Source organism: Stigmatopora argus, chromosome 5 (genome assembly GCF_051989625.1).
Source record: "Stigmatopora argus isolate UIUO_Sarg chromosome 5, RoL_Sarg_1.0, whole genome shotgun sequence".
Lineage (NCBI taxonomy): Eukaryota > Metazoa > Chordata > Actinopteri > Syngnathiformes > Syngnathidae > Stigmatopora > Stigmatopora argus.
In genome coordinates this window covers 5,939,573-5,958,024 of record NC_135391.1, presented here as the reverse complement: position 1 = coordinate 5,958,024, position 18,452 = coordinate 5,939,573, and the positions used below count along the sequence as shown (strand labels likewise).

The 18,452-nt window shown below is 39.6% G+C and overlaps 3 protein-coding genes across 3 annotated transcripts; 2 read left to right on the top strand and 1 right to left on the bottom strand.

Annotated features, from left to right (window-relative positions):
- The first annotated feature begins 178 nt into the window (after positions 1-178).
- On the top strand, positions 179-6,812 carry lrp13 (low-density lipoprotein receptor related-protein 13). Its single transcript, XM_077600714.1, has 21 exons — positions 179-346; positions 439-585; positions 1,038-1,250; positions 1,326-1,520; positions 1,768-1,983; positions 2,070-2,296; positions 2,366-2,498; positions 2,588-2,778; positions 2,922-3,108; positions 3,327-3,536; positions 3,650-3,821; positions 3,912-4,113; positions 4,213-4,377; positions 4,476-4,676; positions 4,789-5,338; positions 5,431-5,550; positions 5,634-5,741; positions 5,814-6,047; positions 6,129-6,483; positions 6,579-6,684; positions 6,749-6,812. Exons 1-21 carry the CDS (start codon positions 238-240, stop codon positions 6,767-6,769), a joined length of 4,062 nt encoding a protein of 1,353 aa, XP_077456840.1. The 5' UTR covers positions 179-237; the 3' UTR covers positions 6,770-6,812.
- Positions 6,813-7,230: 418 nt separating this feature from the next.
- rchy1 (ring finger and CHY zinc finger domain containing 1) lies at positions 7,231-9,931 on the bottom strand. Its single transcript, XM_077600713.1, has 9 exons — positions 9,763-9,931; positions 9,095-9,214; positions 8,801-8,916; positions 8,618-8,696; positions 8,477-8,521; positions 8,317-8,375; positions 8,212-8,241; positions 7,961-8,081; positions 7,231-7,815 (listed from the first exon to the last, which is right to left on the bottom strand). The coding sequence occupies exons 1-9, from the start codon at positions 9,811-9,813 to the stop codon at positions 7,618-7,620; spliced, it is 819 nt and encodes a 272-aa protein (XP_077456839.1). The 5' UTR covers positions 9,814-9,931; the 3' UTR covers positions 7,231-7,617.
- A 284-nt stretch (positions 9,932-10,215) lies between these two features.
- Positions 10,216-18,193, top strand: LOC144074431 (cytotoxic granule associated RNA binding protein TIA1-like). Its single transcript, XM_077600854.1, has 13 exons — positions 10,216-10,382; positions 10,457-10,513; positions 11,188-11,284; positions 11,489-11,587; positions 12,422-12,476; positions 12,612-12,699; positions 12,852-12,927; positions 13,714-13,822; positions 13,906-14,004; positions 14,263-14,347; positions 14,526-14,664; positions 15,270-15,418; positions 16,937-18,193. Exons 2-13 carry the CDS (start codon positions 10,485-10,487, stop codon positions 17,073-17,075), a joined length of 1,164 nt encoding a protein of 387 aa, XP_077456980.1. The 5' UTR covers positions 10,216-10,382; positions 10,457-10,484; the 3' UTR covers positions 17,076-18,193.
- The last annotated feature ends 259 nt before the right edge of the window (positions 18,194-18,452 follow it).

The following is an 18,452-nucleotide window of genomic DNA, read 5'->3' as shown; positions in this document are numbered from 1 at the left end:
ATCGGCTGGGCGCTATTGCAATTCATCTAAAGTAAGTAATTTTCTCCACCAAAATACTCTGGAACAATTAGAAAATTGGTCTAAAATGGATCAATATACATATTTGATCAAATTAGACTATTCTTTTATGTTTATCGAAGGAAACTGATACAAAAAGGGCGACAAGACATTTATTAGCTCCACCCACAACCCACGTGGTCAATTAGGATTTAATGATAACACCTGAGCGATTCAAACATGTTTTCTGCGCGGTGCTGTTCGTGCCGCTTTATTTTAATTGTTGTGATGGCTGTATATTTATGTCTTTTTGCAGTTTTATTGCAGTTGACGGTCCCCTTGCTAGCAGGTAAATTGTTTTTAGGATTATTTTAAAACTTTCAAATCTTCATTTTGTATGTGTCATTGGTGCATATTTCTGAATGTGCTTGTTATTTTAAGCTGAAACCAATCCTGTGAAGTGCAGCCTTAGTTCCAGGCAATGCAAGGACGGTTTGGAATGTGTGCTTCACAGCCATGTATGCGACGGGGAGCCTGACTGCAGTGATGAATCTGATGAAGAGGGTTGTGAAGTAGCTTGTGGTAAAGGTACTGGATCATTTAACTCAAATTAGTTAGGTTATTATTTTTTTGTAACATTAAACCTACAATGCATGACTCTATTTTATTGTGCATGATCTTGCCCCTGCATTCTTTCATTTTTTTAATCATGTTATTTCATCCTTAGACATATTAATGTCAGGTGTGCCAGGCAATTTGTGGTTAAAGATGTGCAAAATGTCAGCTCAAATGGTTTTGACATCCACTGACTAATTTACTGAATCCAATTCGAATTCACAGGATAAAGATAAGAGACTTGATTGGATGTCTATAGTCGATTGCATTGAGTTAATGTGGGTTGTTGCTATCATCAGAAAGCAGAATTACTTTTTTTTTGTTGATTTGTGTTCAATCACATGACTTTTTGCAAACTCGTGCATTCTCCATTCACCACAAAATGAGTATACATACTAGCTAATGTCTGTGTTTCTTGTGTTCAGACCAATTTCAATGTGCCCATGGCAAAAAGTGCATTAACAAGGATGAAGTGTGTGATGGTGTACTTCAATGTCAGGACCGGTCAGATGAATTGCATTGTTCAAAACCAGAGGGTTGTGTTCATCTCTGTGACAATAACAACCGTTGCTTACCCGAAACTTTGCTGTGTGACGCAGAAAGAGACTGTTTAGATGGAACAGATGAGGAAAATTGTGGTAAGCTTAAACTGAACAATATCTGGAATTATTTCTTGGCACTTTTCTGATTGTGGCTATTGTCTGCTAAATCAGAAAATCTGAATGAAGAAGCCAGTTCAACCACCATAATGCCAGAATGGTTTGTGTTTAAACCTCTCAAGTGCTCCTTGGGTTCACAACCCTGCAAAGACAACATTGAATGTGTCCTCTTCAACCATCTCTGTGATGGAGAAAATGACTGCACCGATGGTTCGGATGAAGAAGAATGCTCATCTACTTGTGAACAGGGTCAGTAGATGCATAGGGTCTATTTTTTTCATATTATTTGGACAAAAATGAAGTTTCTATAACTGTATTCCATTGGCCATGGCTTGCCAATTGATTTTACAGCATTTCTTTGTCAAACCCTTCACCAAATTGTTTTGGAGATAAGCTTTCCTTTAAAGACTTTAGTTTGTCAAGCATCATTTAACACAGTCATAAAGGGAAATTATATATAATGTTTGCAATTCTGATTGACTGTTGTCCTCTGCAGATCAGTTCCAGTGTGCCCATGGTAAAAAGTGCTTAGAAAAGAATCAAGTGTGCGATGGCGTGCCTCAGTGTCAGGACCGCTCTGACGAGCAGAAATGCACTAAAAATGACGAGGAGTGCGCGCATTACTGTGATAGTGGAAACAGCTGCATTCCCAAAAGTTTCCTTTGTGACGGGGAGATCGATTGTTACGATGGGACTGATGAGACAAACTGTGGTATGTTGTGTATAAGGAGAAAAAAAACACTTATTTTTTAATGGTGGTTTTAGATGACAAATGTGTCTTTTAATTGCCTCCTTTAGTCAAGGACTGCAGTGCTAGTGAATTTAGGTGCACCAGTGGTCAGTGTATATTGGCTACAATGCATTGCGACGGTCACCCAGACTGTTGGGATCAATCGGATGAAGAAAGTTGTTTAAAAGCACCAGTCTGCATGACCAAGCACCGTTGTCCTCAGAGCAAGGAGTGCCTGGTGCAGGAGTGGCTGTGTGATGGGGAAAAGGACTGCAAAGATGGCACAGATGAGAAGGTGGCATACACGATTAATTTTTGAATTCATACCGCCTAAAAGTGCCTGCTTAACGAGCCACTATTTCAGGATTGTCCTGAATTGGCTCCACTGACTTGTGGTGATTTTCAATGGTCATGCCAATCGAAAACCATGTGTATCCCTCTTGCCTGGAGGTGCGATGGCACAAAAGATTGTCATGATGAAAGTGATGAGATGGACTGTGAGTAACTGGATTAATCTGACTAAATAAATCTGTCTGTTTTGATGTTTGGGAATACTGCCCGTGTAACTTTTGTTTTCGCATACCAGGTGGATTGGCTGCATGTCTTCCTCATCAGTTCCAATGTGGCAGCCTGGAGTGTGTGGATCCATCTGTCTTCTGCAACGGAATTAGAAATTGTACAGACGGTTCAGACGAGGATGGGAGCTGCCAAATAAACTGTTCTGAAGCAGATCTCAACCGCTGCTCCCAGGGTTGCTTCAGCACACCACTTGGTCCGGTAGGGAACGCCACATAAATGGCCTAGCTGCTAGAGAAATGTAGACTGCTCAAAAAGCAAGAACCGTTTAGAGGCGTTGATACAAATGTTTTGGAGCATAATTGTCGACGTCAAATAAACTGTTAACGTCTCGTTCTGTGCAGCGTTGCCACTGTACAGTGGGCTACAGACTCCTAAAAGATGGAATGACTTGTTTTGATGTGGATGAGTGTGAAGACCACCGATCACCCGTTTGCAGTCAACTGTGCATAAATACTGTGGGCTCCTATAAGTGTGACTGTCATATGGGGTACATTATTGACGCAGATGGACATACCTGCAAAATTAAGGGTAAGTTGATCTGTAAATTCTCATGCAAATTTGAATGTTGTGCACGAATGAACTCGTCTTGCCCATTCACTCTTTGCTTCGTCCACATTAGAAAAAAATGTATTTTTGTAAGACCTGTGATCTGAATGATTTTTATGGTCTTGGTGGACTATCAAGCGGATGATTATGCTTATGGCCACATTTTGTTTCTTAAATATAACAAACCTATCGTCCTACAGGGGAACTGTTACTCTTGTTGTCAATCCAAACGGATCTGTTCCTGTATGGCTTGCGCAGTGGCCACTTGAATCTTTTGTCTTCTGCCAAGAAGCCAATTTTATCCCTGGACTATGACTGGCATGAAAGGACAGTGTTTTGGGTCAGTCTTGACAGTGACACCATCAGGTGGTCCTCGATGGATCAAAAGACCACTGGAACGCTAATTAAAGGTAAAGTAGCTCATCCTGAGGACATTCTTTACATTTCCAAAGAACAAAGTACTGGATAAGTTTAAATGAAATGCTGGATTTCAACCTAAAACCCCCTCCACTTGTGTTCCAAGGTGTGCGGGTAGAATCTATAGCCTTGGACTGGTTTGGGAGAAATTTATACTGGATTGATGGTGTGGACAGTCAAATTGTTGCCATTAAACTGTCTGGTGGTTCTCCATATTGCGTTATCCTAGACGAAGATTTGGATCAGCCTCGCTCCCTTGCACTCTTACCAGAAAAGGGGTAGGCTATCAATATTTCAATGGGAGAAGCTTTGAAATATCATAAAATACTTAAATTTGTGTTCCGCTCACCTATTTTTTTCCATAATAGATTGATGTTCTGGGCTGAAATTGGTAATGTACCCAAGATTGAGAGGGCTGGAATGGATGGCTCAGAGAGACGCATAGTGGTTAATGCCAGTTTGGGCTGGCCTGGTGGTGTGGCAGTAGATGCCCTTACTGACCGAATCTACTGGACAGATTTGAAGCTAAAGGCAATAGGGTCTGCAACACTTGATGGCCATAACATTTGGGTAAAATTTAATGGAAAAAGTCCAGTTTTTTATTTTTTATATAACCTTAAGTTGGGTACCCTTGCCCCTGCAAGATACACTGTACAATTTCCATTTCAGATCTTACAGATGAAAGAGACTACCAACCCGTTCTCCTTGGCTGTGTTCAATGACATGCTCTACTGGTCTGATGCCAAGAGAAGAGTGGTTCTGGCTGCTCATAAAGTAACTGGCAAAAATGTTCGCGTTCTGTTGAAGAGACCAAGACAAACTTTTGCTGTAAAGGCAAGTCACTGTACAACTTGTCAATCCAAGTAGTGTGCCAATTGATAATGTCGATTTTAAACTTCAATATTTTTTTCTAATGCCTCTTTCTATTTTAGATTGTCCATCAAATATTACAACAAACCAAAGGAAATCCCTGCAAGAAGATGGAATGTTCACACTTGTGCGTTTTAGCCCCAGAACGCAAATCTGTGTGCAAGTGTCCCGCAGATCTTATACTTGCTGATGATGGTCTGACCTGCACCAACCTGGTTGATACAGCCTTCTTGTTGCTCTTATCTTCATCCACTGTCACCAAGGTTGTACTTTATATATATCTTTTTGCCTCTGTCCCTCCCTCGAGCTTAAAAAAATACTAAAATGTTGCTGTGATTTAACTGAGTTTAGTGTGAATGTTATCGTTTTTGGCAGCTTTACCTGCAGGCCCGACACAATTCGGAGGAACTGAAAGGTTGGCCAGAACACAAAGTGCTGCAGATACCAAGCGTCAACGAGGCAACAATAATGGACTACAGTCTACATGAGCACACACTCTTCATATCTGATGATGGCACAACTTCCCTCAGTGCCTTCAAGCTGAAAGACTTTAATTTGATGTCTGAAGGCCAATTTTTTAAGCTCCTTGGAGACACAATCACTGCTATGGCCTTGGACTGGGTAACCTTCAATCTCTACTGGAGCAGCAACAAGCAACCCCGCCTGCATGTCACCTCCAGTGGTGGTGTATATACTGCTGTTTTGATAAACGACGGTATTGGCGCCATGGAATCCATTGCCCTCCATCCCCCGCAGGGCAGTGTTTGTTTCACCAATAAGGTTCTGCAGAATGCTAGCACTGTAGCTACTATCGAGTGTGCCAACATGGATGGTACTGAAAGAAGAGTCGTGTGGAAGAATGATGGCCGACCAAACTCTCTGGTCTTTTCCAGTAACGGAGAAGCTATTCTCTGGGCTGACACTGGTAAGAATTGAATTTGTCGGTAGTTGTTTTTGCACTGGATTTATACAGATATAAACTGCAGTAGAAATTAAAAAGTGAATATTTTTTTGTAGATCGCAATGTGATTGGGTCTGTTCGACTTGATGGCTCTGAATACAAAGAACTGAAGGAAGCAGATGGCTTGGTTGCGGTTGCGGTCAGTGACGATGCACTGCTCTGGATGACTGTCCGTGGTAATGACAACAATTTCTACCCACATGGGTATTTCAAAGCAAGTTTGGAACTGTTCATTTTTCTTCCCCACTTTATCACATAGATAAGACCAGACTCTGGTTCACTGATGACCAGCAGGAAGACAAGTTGTGGTTTGAGGTTGGCACAGAAGTCATTAGCATGAAGGCAATTAGCAAATCTAGTGAGGCTGGTAGGTGCAATTACGAACTTTACTTTAACCTGACAGTAAGTTGGAATTTTAAGTGATTGTCTTTTTTGACAGGTTCTAACCTGTGCAAAGTAAAGAATGGCAACTGCCAGCATTTGTGCTTGGCCACTCCGACCGGTCGAACGTGCAAATGCGCTAATGACTACATCAATGTTAATGCGACCCACTGTTCTCCAGAGCACCGTTGTCCCGTCGGCAGTAGGTCTTGTCTGAATCAAATTTCATGTCTGTCAGAAGAAAAGTTCTGCAATGGACACGTGGACTGTTTGGACCATTCGGATGAGAACTGTGAGTACATTTTAGCCACTCGTAACGTTTTTGCTTCCCTTTTTAACCGATTTTTAAATAAGTATCCAATCTGTCCCCCAGGTAACAAATTAAAATCCAAGTCTGGTGTCAAGATACCTGATCTCACGGCGTCACCAATCTCTTTCACTGTACCATCACCTCATACAGACTCAGATTTTTACACTACTTCATATGTCACTGCAGGCCTTTTAGATTTGAATGCAGAAACGTGTGGCAAAAGGCGCTGCAGTGGAAAAGGGTTGTGTGTTTACCAAAACAGAGAAACAACTTGCATGTGTTCGTTCGGATACGGTGGTGATTCGTGCCAGGTCTACTCTCCCCCAGTTGCCATTTTATTTGCAGCATTTTTCTCAGGGTCAGTGGTCCTTATTGCTGTGATCGCATTGATAATCAAGTGGAAGAGGTCCCGTGCAAGGTTTGATTTTAGATTTGCATTGAAAAGATCATTGACCAAAATGTGGAAAATGTCATCTGAAACTCATTTCTATTGTACGTGCTTCTGTACTACAGGGTGGCTAATCCAGACAGCGAGAAAGAAACAAGTATGACTAACCTAGAGAGCAAAACTGCAGTGGCTCCCCCTACAGAGACCTCAGGGGGAAACCAGGAGAAAAAGGTAAGACAAGTATTAAAACATTTTGACCAATGTCATGGTATAATTTTTACCTATTTTATTTCAGGATTCTGCAGCTGGGGACTAATTTCAGTAAATGTTGAAAATAAAGTTCGCTTCATGGTTTCCTATATTTGTTTGATATTTGTTTTCTTTATTTGATAGTAAAAATACAGAAAATTAAAAACTAGATGGCATGGCCAGCAGGATATGTTGAAGACGAGGTTTAAAAAAAAAATGATTTTAAGCCTGCAAGAATTACAAAACTGCTTCAATCGAGTTAACTCTAAAATGAGTAGATACTACTTGGGAGTGATTATTTTGACAAATATTCAGGCCCCAAATTCTCAGGAGATTGGTCACTTGCATGTACAGTAATACTATTTACTTGAATTAAAATGTATTATCATAAAATTATATTCTAAAGATAATTTTGGTTGACTTAAAGTAATCATTAACTGTTAGTTCCTCAATGTTGTAGTAAATTTGTCCATTTATATTGCATTTGGGGTTTCATCAATTCAGTTAGTGTATCAAAATTCAATGCCATTCAAGTAATATAATTCTCTTTATTTATACATGCATGATCTGTACAAATGTATTTACTATGATCAATTATGTAGAATATAAAAACATCGCTCCAACTTAATGAAAAATATAAGGACAGCAACCAATTAAAACCATTTGTAAGGGTATGTTGATCAATTGTATGAATGTAGTTTATTAAATCCTGTCAAAGTTAAGTGGGAACAAAATGTCAAACTACATATTTTACATTATTCCAGTAGCCACCCATTTTATGTCCATGGCATTTAAGTCATTGGTGAGCTGGAGCTATAGCAGTTGACTATGGTTGCAAGGTCCCAATCCAATTGCAGCTTTTAATTTGAAGTGAATGCAAGAAAAATCCATGAATACATGCTAATCTGGCACAATTCACTCTGCTTGATTAAGTTGCTGCTGCTCAACTTCTGTTGCTGGCTCATTGTCATGATCTGGCTCAGGATGCTGCTGTTCAGGTTGCTGGATTAGACCTCCATCCTTTGCAGTATTATACGATCCGCAATCCTTGCACTTCATCCCCAGGACATGGAAAGGCACCGTACAGTGGGCTTGACAGTCATTACATATAATCTTTGACAAGGAAAATAGAAAACAGGAATTAATTTGAAGCAAATAAATTTCTGTGGCATTAATATTTAACACCACATGGTCAATAATACTCTGTAGTCCATTTACTTTTTCGTAAGCGCCTAATTATACTCAAGATTCAACTTACTTTGACAGTGGCACCCTGGTATTCCGTAGGCATTGGTGACATTGCAATTTCTTTGTCAATCTGTTCCCAGTGATCGGTCATGTTCCAAACTGAGTGCATGCAAAGTGGGCAGCGGTAAGCACTACAACAAAGAGGGGGAAAACATGTTTCTACCATTTGTAGATAATGTTCCTTAGAAATAGTTGTAAAAAGCTTATACATGTCACTTATTTCTCATCTGTTCTATAATCTTCTGAGTGTGGGATACATACTTTGTTCTGACCATGTCATCAAAACAGCTCCTGTAGGAACAAACATAATTTTGTAGTTCATAGCTAAAATTGCCGAAGACTGAATGTAAGATTTAAGAGCTATACTTATGGAGAAGATGTCCACAGGGAAGAACGTGCGCTCCAATTCGAGATGTGTGGATATCCTATAGGTGGACACACAATTTGAAGTGCGTAAATAAAATTGGAAGCCATCCATATATGTACTATTTCGGCTCCTATAACCATTCAATATCAAAATCATTACCTCCATACATACTGGACAATTCTGCCTGGAAACATTCTCAACACACTGAAAGTTGAAAGGTTAGGTAAATGTAAGATACAAGTCCTCATCCCTGAAAATATTTATTGTTTTAAATTTAAAGTGCACAAATATAGTACTCACTTTGTGATTCCCCTGCAGGTCGAGTGCTAAACACAAATTGCACTTATCACAATGGAAATATTTCCCTCTTGGACCTATCCTGAATATGTTAATAGTAAATTAATTAAAAACAAGGTTGCATTTTTTACATTGTAACAAGTACACAATAAAAACAGTAACGTTTTGCCTTTTGTGTTAACTTACCTACAGATGCCACAAGGCTGACAGTGATATTGTTTCTTATCCTTATCAAACAAATGGCAAATATCACAGTAATATTCCCCAAACTTCACATGACATTGCTGACATGTCTGTTGTGCCTAAAAAAGGAGAATTAGATCTAACATGGTGTCCCTAAAACAATTACAAATCTGGCAAAATTAAGTATGCTCCACACTATACACTAGATTGAATTCCTTTAAATGATGAAATGTTTGAAATTTTCTGATATTACAAGAATACTGTGTGATCACAAAATAAAATCTTGAAATAACATACCTGCTGTAATGTTTGACACTCAGAGCATTCTACCCATTCCACTTTGAAGCGATCCATCTGGTGGTTCTCCTCTGCATCGTGACATAGCCTACACACATACAGTTTACCACAGCATGGGGCCTGGATAACACAAATACATATATTCTGATATTTTCTGTATGATAGTTATATATAGCAATACATTCAAGCGGCTGTTTACAGTCATTTTTAGAAGAGCCCACGCACTCCTAAATATAATCCCACCAAAATCCAGGAGGTTATGATGATTAAATTTTACTGCATGTCTAATATAAAAAAACTAGGAGCATAGATAATAATAATAATGACTGTGCAATCGTTGCAGGGTTTCTGAAATCAATATCAAACCCATTTCTATTAGTTGTGGCCAACATTTGCGTACCCTTTCAAGCCAATCAGATTTAATGATTGCCATTTACTGATGATTAAATATCATGAGAGAAAAAAGTATGTATACGCAATCACGCAATTCGGATATTGCACCTGATTAATGAAACGTATACATTACTCTCGGTCTAAATGCGTAGACTGGCAGACATAATGATTTACATGTGCCCAACAGAAATAATTACTTAAAAGACAGTATTCGTGCATTTTAATGGTAGATAAATGATTTCTGATCAATATAGGGGTGAGAAAAAAGAACTCACTTTTAATAAGCAACTCCGCGCATAATGTTCACAACCCATACGTGCCGCCATGTTTTTTGCCACCGAAATGCTGTTTTCTTCTTCTCCAAGTAAATTGCGACAGTTTGCGACAATTTGCGGCGCTTTCTTCTTTGTTTTTGCAGTTTTAAGTTATCCGGCAACTTTTATTTTATATCGCCTCCCATTGGATGCAATTATCCTACTCGCTACTGTGTTATCCTCTTAAATCCCTATTAAAAATAATATAAATATTTAAAAAAATAGGTTGCAGTCAAAAAATACATCGATAGAATGAACTCACCCTATTGGTTAGCGGTGGTATCAAGGCGTTGCAGGTAATCAAGGGTAATAAAATAAAAGAGCAAAATATGATCACACATTAAATTACAGTTGCGTTATTCCATCCAACATGTTGACGGGGAGCTTTTTATTGCACAGAAGCGCTTGTTTTAATGTATTTTTGTCTATACGGGTGCGCTTGATTTTAATTCATTAGGGCGCGCAGGGTGACGCTGCTGACGCCGCTCTTCCGCCATCTTCAACTTCCTATTGTTTGCATCAGACGGAGTCTGTCTGAATGTTCTGTGTGTGCGAGCGGACTCAGCCACGGACGTTTTCGGGTAGTTTTGGCGCTCCAGACTATCCCCTTCCGTCGCCCAGGTCACAAAAACAATTTGTATGTCATTGATTTAAGGACCTCTCAGGACGCGACCACTACCTTGATGATGGACGACGACCAACCTCGAACACTGTAAGTGCAAATGGCCCCGTCTATCTCCTGGAATGGCAACGCTGCCTGCTATGGCGCTTCGGAAACATATCCACGTTGTGACTTCGGAAAGATTTACAACGCGGAAATTCAAACGCAGTTATTATTCTGCTTGTAATATAGCCTCTCGGTGTTATACTCGTCGACCGTGATAAATCATTCATATGTGACGAAAAGGTTTTCTTAAACCGCGCGAGGCACCGGAAACGAGGTTTTATGTGCTATACCGAATGGCTAACCGATGCAAGTTTACGTAGTAAACGTTGTATTTCGCATTCCAATAAGCAGTGATTATGATTTTAATTGATTTTTTTACTTGGTTAAATTCAAAACATATCTACTTGAAATGTTTGAACTAGATGAGCGCCTACCACGGTTGCCGTGGGACTTAGCACGAGGCCCGTTCAAGCCGGCGAGTGTTATCTAAAAGCCGAGCCACGTCAACACTTGTCGAGACAGCCCTAAACAACTCGAGTAAAGCGGCAGCCCTGTTTTTATGCTCGGGCTCGTATAAATCGTCCCCCTTTACAATTTTTTTCTACCGTAAAATTGCAGTGGAATTCACTAAAAAAGCTAGCCCGGTCCCTCGCCTTTGTTTGCGTGCTACTTCCTGTTTGACCAAGCCTCCATTTCTCCACCTTTACCTTGTCTTGTAGGTACGTGGGGAATCTGTCCAGGGATGTTACGGAGCCCCTCATTCTACAAGTCTTCTCCCAGCTAGGACCCTGCAAAAGCTGTAAAATGATTTTTGATGTGAGTATTGTCTCTCCCTGTAAGTATTGTTTTGACAATGGCGAGCGGGCCGGAACGACGAGGTATACTGTGTGGGATATGGAGGTCTTCCAATGACCGGTGTATTTTGTTGAATTGTGTATTGTTTTTCTTATGCCGTTTCATCAAGAACAACATGGCACGATGGGTTTTGACTTAATGTCAGCCTTGTTTTCCGATCAACAGACAGCTGGAAATGATCCATACTGTTTTGTGGAGTTCTATGACCACAGGCATGCTGCCGCCTCTTTGGCAGCCATGAATGGAAGGAAAATAATGGGTAAGGTAAGCTATCGTAACTACAGGGTGAGTGGGGATGGGGTGGGCTCGGGTCTTGTAGGGTAGTTGTCTATTTGGCCAATTTTATGCGCACACACAGGAATATTGGACGGACTATACCGGTTAGGTCAGGGTTTTTAAATGTGATGCGTCATTGTTGCCATGGAGACCAGTCCTAATACTTAAATGATTGATGTTTGCCCCCAACCGATGAAATTCTAGTCGCATATAATATTCAATTACTGTAATTACAACGTCTATCAGATTTTATGAGTGATTTTAGGAACTCCGTAGGCACATCACTTCATTTTGGAGGTCTGCAGCTAACTTATCTTTTTTTTCCTTCCTCTGAAGTTTTATAACCCTTGGAAGTCTCGCACTGCTTAAAGTAAACAACAAATGAAGCAATTCGATAACTGAGGCATGTAGACATTTTGATACATCATGCTTAGTTAAAGTTTGCTATAACGTATGATTGGTTAATGACTATTTGGGGCTCTTAGATTGCAAAAATCCATTCTTGCATAGTCCTATATTACAATGTATCCGTTTGAATCATCTGCACTACCCATTATGAATTTCTAATAGACACAATTTTTGCCAGCAATGCCTTTTTTTAAACATCCTATGTAGACCAACATCACACATCTAAAAGGCGTATTTTATGTCTGCTTTGACTGTAAAATCCAGCGACCGATAATCGTGAAATATAATTTAATTTATTAGTTTTGGTCAATCCTTGTCGATTCGTCAATTGTCAGAACGTCAACCGGTGTGATCCTGTCACAGGTCTCTTGTTGTAAATCCCACCCCACCTGGCCTTTTTTTGTCTTCCTGCAGGAAGTTAAAGTCAACTGGGCCACAACGCCAACAAGCCAGAAAAAAGACACAAGTAGTAAGTATGAGTGATTGGTACTTGAAATTATTTTTTTTACAGACGATTGACGATTTATGACTCCATTTTTTTTGGGGGGGGGGGGGGGGGGGGGGCAATATTAATGTTGAACATTACTTTTTGTTTTTTGGAAAGATCACTTCCATGTCTTCGTTGGAGACCTCAGTCCAGAAATTACTACCGAAGACGTCAAAGTTGCCTTTGGGCCATTTGGCAGAATATCGTAAGTCATTTTTAATAAAATGATTACAGTATTACATCAAATTACTGGCAAAAGGCAAGAAATATTCCGCTTAAAAGGGTCTTAGAGCAATGAGTGATAGTTGCATTACATGTTGGCGTTTGTTTTTGTCAAGTTGTTCTTTTTCTCTACAGTGATGCTCGTGTTGTGAAAGATATGGCCACAGGGAAATCTAAAGGCTATGGCTTTGTGTCTTTCTTCAACAAATGGGTAAGTCGTTTTTTTTACTTAAATGAGACATAAATACTGAATGGGGATGCTCTTCGCCAGTGGACATTATGGCCCCAAAATGACAAACTGCAATTTATGATGTTTACAGTTGGCAGTGTTTAATTGTGTGAACAAAATATTCGTGCTCTGCTTGTCCCAAGCAGCTGCTATTTCTCTATTGCATATTTCTATACTCTTTTGAAGCCAAGCAATGTGAGTAAAAAAGACTAGACTGTCATAATTCCATATCCAATGGACCTGGTTCGGGATTGTGTCAGACTAGTAGAATAAAGTCCCATCGTACCGTTCCAAAATTCCTACTTTTCAAGTGCCGAAAGTTGGCCGACTCACTGAAGTCTTGTGTTTAGTTATGACTCAGATGAGTATGTTCCTGATAATATAAATAAATATAAATATTTTTTTTCTTTTTCTCCCCTTCACCTCTCCGGGTTATTTTTTTTCCGTTTGGGTTACCGTGTTTTCACGACTATATGGCGCATCGTATTTTTAGCAGCAGTGTCAGTAACAAGTGCTATTTCTGTATTTTAAACACACAAAGGACGCACCGTTTTTTTAGACGCATATATATTATATATGAATATCGAACCGCAATAGACAAATCTCAAAAAATGGGATGTTAATAATTTCTCGAAGCACTGTACACATTAATAGTGATATGGCCAATTTTGTCCAAAGATTGAAGGCATCTATAAACTTTTTTGGTTATTTTTTTTTTCAGTCAATTGAAGTGTGAAATGACATCATTTGTTTTCCTTTTTATTTCAGGAAGCGGAGAACGCCATTCAGCAGATGGGGGGTCAGTGGTTAGGAGGCAGGCAAATCCGAACTAACTGGGCCACACGAAAGCCCCCCGCACCAAAAAGCAACTATGAAAGTGTGTGATTGTAAATATCCGGCTGCTGTTACCACCTGTGTTTGTGAATGAACAACAGCACGTGTTTTCCTCTACTTTTTCAGCTGGGAACTCTAAGCACCTGTCGTTTGATGAAGTAGTCAACCAATCCAGCCCCAGTAATTGCACTGTCTACTGTGGCGGCGTCAGCACAGGACTGACAGGTGAAAATGCCTTCAGCTATTTTAACGAGTCTCTCAGACGCCCTTTTAATTTTTATCTTCTGTCGCTTTCCTTTGTTTTTCGGGGAGGTTACATAATTAATATCAAATACCTGAAAATGTCAATGTTTCAATGGGCATGTATTCATGTGGCACTCGCTTTAATTTTAAGGACAATCCATTTCTTGTTTGGTTTGTAGATTTCTGGTCATATTTTTCGGTTCAGACCCAATTTGCTTACATTTCCTTTTCGCTTTCCAGAGCAACTAATGCGGCAGACCTTTACACCTTTTGGACAAATTATGGAAATCAGAGTTTTCCCAGATAAAGGCTATTCATTCGTAAGGTATGTGAAAACGCTTCAATCGTCTTTGAACGTGTGAATCATTCATATTATATTTTTAGTGTTTCATCATAACATGACTTAAATGCATTAGAGTGGAACATTGTAGTCTTTGTTAGTGTTAGTATTTGACAGCACATTTGAGTTACTTATCAGTTCCGTCTTATTTTTTTATATTCAGGTTCAACGCACATGAGTCAGCAGCCCACGCCATTGTGTCTGTGAATGGGACTGCTTTGGAGGGTCACATAGTCAAGTGCTATTGGGGTAAAGAGAACCCAGAAATGATGAACCCGGTGCAACAAATGCCTGTGCCTCAGGTAAGTTTATCATTTTTTAACTAAAATGTGGAATCATGTTAGAAACTGATCTTATTGCGCATTACAATTCTATACAACTGCAAACAAACCATTCATCCCTTTTCTAAAATGTATCTCATCACCCAAAAGTGGTCCAACTTTTTAACCTAAGAATGAGTTCCCCCAGGCTTAGAACAAATTTGTAGGTGTTTTGAATTACCAACATGCCAAGTGTACAAAATGGAAGTATTTCATAGCTAAATAGCAAAGTTTTTTTCAATGTCAATTTATGATTATGATAAATTGCCCAAATACAACAACGTAGAACGTTGCGGTAACCTCGGTCTCAGTCTGCAGAAGGTCCCCACCTTGTGGACTTGCTGTGTGTGGCTCCAGTTTTTTTTACCTAGCTCTACAATGTCTTGTGTGTCTTGTGTCTGTCTTGCTACTGCAACCTAGAAATTTCCCGAATACGGGATGAAATAAAGTTCTAACCTAACTAGTAGAAGTGAATTTTTACACTTTGACATGTTTTGAATGGAGGCCGCAGTGGTTCTCTGGTTTGAATATGTAATGACTGCTCATCTTCCTGTCCTTTTACTTAAACCACTCATCCCTCCACGCAGAACAAGATGAGCTTCCCCGCAGCTCAGGCCTACAACCAATGGGGCCAGTGGTATGGCAACGGGCCTCAGATCAACCAGTATGTCCCGAATGGGTGGCAGGTTCCCACCTACAGTGTCTACGGTCAGGCCTGGAACCAGCAGGGCTTCAAGTAAGTAGCACATCATGCGCAGGGCCCTCCTTCACCACCTACTGCTACTCAAGCACCCCCAAGATTGTGGCATCAAAGGCCAACTCTGGCTTGAGGAGGGGAGCGCTGACAATTCTAGCTCTCTCTCAACTCCACATCATCCACCTACTTTCCCACCAGCACCGCACCATGACCATCTAAACAAGATGTTTTTTTTTTGTTGTTTTTTCTTTTTTTCTTTTCTTACCCCCCTGTGTGTTATACCTCCGAGCATTTCACATCAGGGTTTTTCTGATGTTGAATTTCTGTTTTTTGCCACTTAAATTGTAACTTCAGTTTTCAGAGTTTCTAAACAATAAAATAAGTGATTTAAACAAAATTTAATTCTAAAAATGAGTTTCATTCATTGTCCGTACCTATAGGCTGTTTTATAGTTGCATCAAAAGACTGCAACTACTTAAAAGTAAAGGCCCATTTAATCAGATGTTAGATATGACAGAACTGAATGTCCATTTATGGTCACAAATGTGTCACATGAAGATTAGTGAGAGAGACCTGGTACATAACATCTGACTGGTGCTCATGGCATCCTGGTACCTTACAAATTATAATAAGTGAAATTTAAAACTAAAAATTATTTGAAAATTTCAGTTTGCTTTGCCATCAACTTTACAATCCACAATACTTTATTTTAATTTGTAATAAGTCACCCGTACTGCATGTTTGGCCGGTAGGTTTTTATCTGTTTTATTTCAACATATCAGAATTGTGGTGAGTTTTCTTTCATCTATCAACACACACGTTTGATACTGTATGTTCATTTTCCAACACCGCCTGAACGTGAAAATGTGTGAAGGTTTTATTTCGTTACATGTATGTCCTCCCCCACCCCTACAAATAAAACAAACATTTTGTACAGCATACGCAGTATAAATTCTTGGTAACCATGGATTGAAAAACGTTTTGCTATAGCATAGTAATACAAAGAGTAGAATTACATCTCCAAATTCTCATTAAAAATTAAAATCCCTGCAAATTCATAATCACTGTATTCAGTCATGTTTATGTTTTGGCCAAATAACGTTAACTTTCAAATTGGGTGGCTCTCAATTGAGAATGCTTGCTGTGCTTATTAGCCTGTCTGCTCTTCAGTCAATATCCGTAACTAATTTCTGTTTTTCTTTTTGCTTTGTCCATACCTGTCAACCTCTGCCGATAACTGCCCTTATAAATGATTATGATTCCCCTTACAAACCCCCCAAAAAACCTTACAAACACCGTACGACCCGTACGGTGTTTGTAAGGTTTTTTGGGGGGTTTGTAAGGGGAATCATAATCATTTATAAGGGCAGTTATCGGCAGAGGTTGACAGGTATGTTTGCCTGACAAACTCTTAATAACTTTCCTAATTCTAGCCTGTCCAATTTCTACTAGCTCTAATATGAATGAATTCGTGCTTTGGCTCCCCTTTTTTCGCCTAATCACTTCTAACCTGCTGGCATTTTGTTTGTCTTTTCTCTCTACCTCCTTTTTTTGCAGTCACTTACCGGCCAATGCTGGATGGACTGGCATGAGCGCCATCAGTAACGGTGGGGTTATGGAGCCCACCCAGGGATTGAATGGGAGTATGCTAGCCAACCAGCCTGGTATGGGAGCCGCAGGATACCCCACACACTGATAAAAGGGGAAAAGGGCACGTTTTCACGTCAACAGTATGCCTTTTTTGGGGGGGGGCTTTAACTTTCTCAGTGGGGCAGTGGGACACCACTTCTTGTTTTGGCAGGACTAAGACTTTTTACTGGGACGTGGATCTGATTGGAAGAATTCACCCCTGGTGTAAATGGGGATTGATTGCAGTCACGAGCTTAAAGGTGGCGCTATTTGACCCAAGGCTGGTATTTTGCAGCCTACGTGGAAGCCAAAACTGTCTTCAGATCCCGAGCTCGCCCCCCTTTTTTGTTGGTGAATTGTAAATGACAAAACTGTAAAGGAATTTTTTTCCAGATTTTACAAATGGCTTCCATTGTAGTTCCTCAAAATTAGTGATAGGTTGTTTTTTTGTTTGTTAAAAAGTTTTGCCAAAATATGGCTTCCTTTTTTGGAGGAAATGAAAACTTGATTTGTACAAAATTTCTGATTTAATGCAGGGATTCATTTTCCAATGCAGCTTCTCTGCAGATTAAAATTGCACAATTCCCTGCCCAGTTTGTTTGGCAAAGTTTTTTTGCATTATATTTTTCGTTCCTAACGTTTGGACGGCCTGAACACTTTTAGCCACGTATAGATATAATTCACCATTTGATATGCAAAAACAAAACAAAAACTGTTAGCTGCGGGTGCTCGCTTTCATTTTTTTGCTTCAACAACCTTACAGTTAACTCTCAGAGTTGTACTGCCAAATGTGACACTGACTTTCATGCAGGGAAAAAGACAGCATTGCCATGCAGTGCACACCCAAAAGTTGGACACAATCCTGATGTAAAGAAATATTTGACATTTTTTTAAAGATCTGTTGGGATGTCTTTTTCTTTTTTTATATTTACAAAACTCTTGAGTGAATTCAACCTTTACACCTGCTCTGTTTGCCAGAAAAGGGGAGGCCTACATTGCTGTTGCCTTATGAAGCGCCTATGTTTTAACTGATAGGATTCTACTATTCCATTTTTAGGCAGTGCCTACAGTTGTTTTCACTTTTTTTTTTTGTCTAGAGAGCTTTTAGCCCTGAGAAATAATGACTGCTACTGTAATCAATCTTTTCTTGCTTTTGTCCTATTAAAATGTTCATGAAGAAAAAAATGACAGTGTTTTTATTATGGCGAAGTATACAAAAACAATCAACCGGAAGTGACGTTTGCTTCACAAGCTCTTTTTTTTAACATGGTTTGCTCATTTGTATAATTTTAGACACCAGAGGGCGCCATAAGCCCATTTCCCACACATGCGGTGCTGATTGTTATCCCTTGCTTCACCGGTTTAGGAATTTGAAGACTAATAAAAAAATATATATATATTTTTTTGTAAGATATATGAATTATTATTTACGTGATGTGACAGG

What these genes read in the sequence shown, in the direction of transcription:
- lrp13 (XM_077600714.1), top strand. Translation starts at nt 238, where the DNA reads ATGTTTTCTGCGCGGTGCTGTTCGTGCCGCTTTATTTTAATTGTTGTG. An exon ending in TTGATGGCCATAACATTTGG is followed by an intron (nt 4,114 to 4,212) that starts GTAAAATTTAAT and finishes TTTCCATTTCAG; the next exon opens with ATCTTACAGATGAAAGAGAC. An exon ending in TAGCAAATCTAGTGAGGCTG is followed by an intron (nt 5,742 to 5,813) that starts GTAGGTGCAATT and finishes CTTTTTTGACAG; the next exon opens with GTTCTAACCTGTGCAAAGTA.
- LOC144074431 (XM_077600854.1), top strand. Translation starts at nt 10,485, where the DNA reads ATGATGGACGACGACCAACCTCGAACACT. An exon ending in GACGACCAACCTCGAACACT is followed by an intron (nt 10,514 to 11,187) that starts GTAAGTGCAAAT and finishes CTTGTCTTGTAG; the next exon opens with GTACGTGGGGAATCTGTCCA. An exon ending in AAAGGCTATTCATTCGTAAG is followed by an intron (nt 14,348 to 14,525) that starts GTATGTGAAAAC and finishes TTTTATATTCAG; the next exon opens with GTTCAACGCACATGAGTCAG.
- rchy1 (XM_077600713.1), bottom strand. Translation starts at nt 9,813, where the DNA reads ATGGCGGCACGTATGGGTTGTGAACATTATGCGCGGAGTTGCTTATTA. An exon ending in CGCGGAGTTGCTTATTAAAA is followed by an intron (nt 9,215 to 9,762) that starts GTGAGTTCTTTT and finishes TGTGTTATCCAG; the next exon opens with GCCCCATGCTGTGGTAAACT. An exon ending in GATGACATGGTCAGAACAAA is followed by an intron (nt 8,082 to 8,211) that starts GTATGTATCCCA and finishes TCTTTGTTGTAG; the next exon opens with TGCTTACCGCTGCCCACTTT.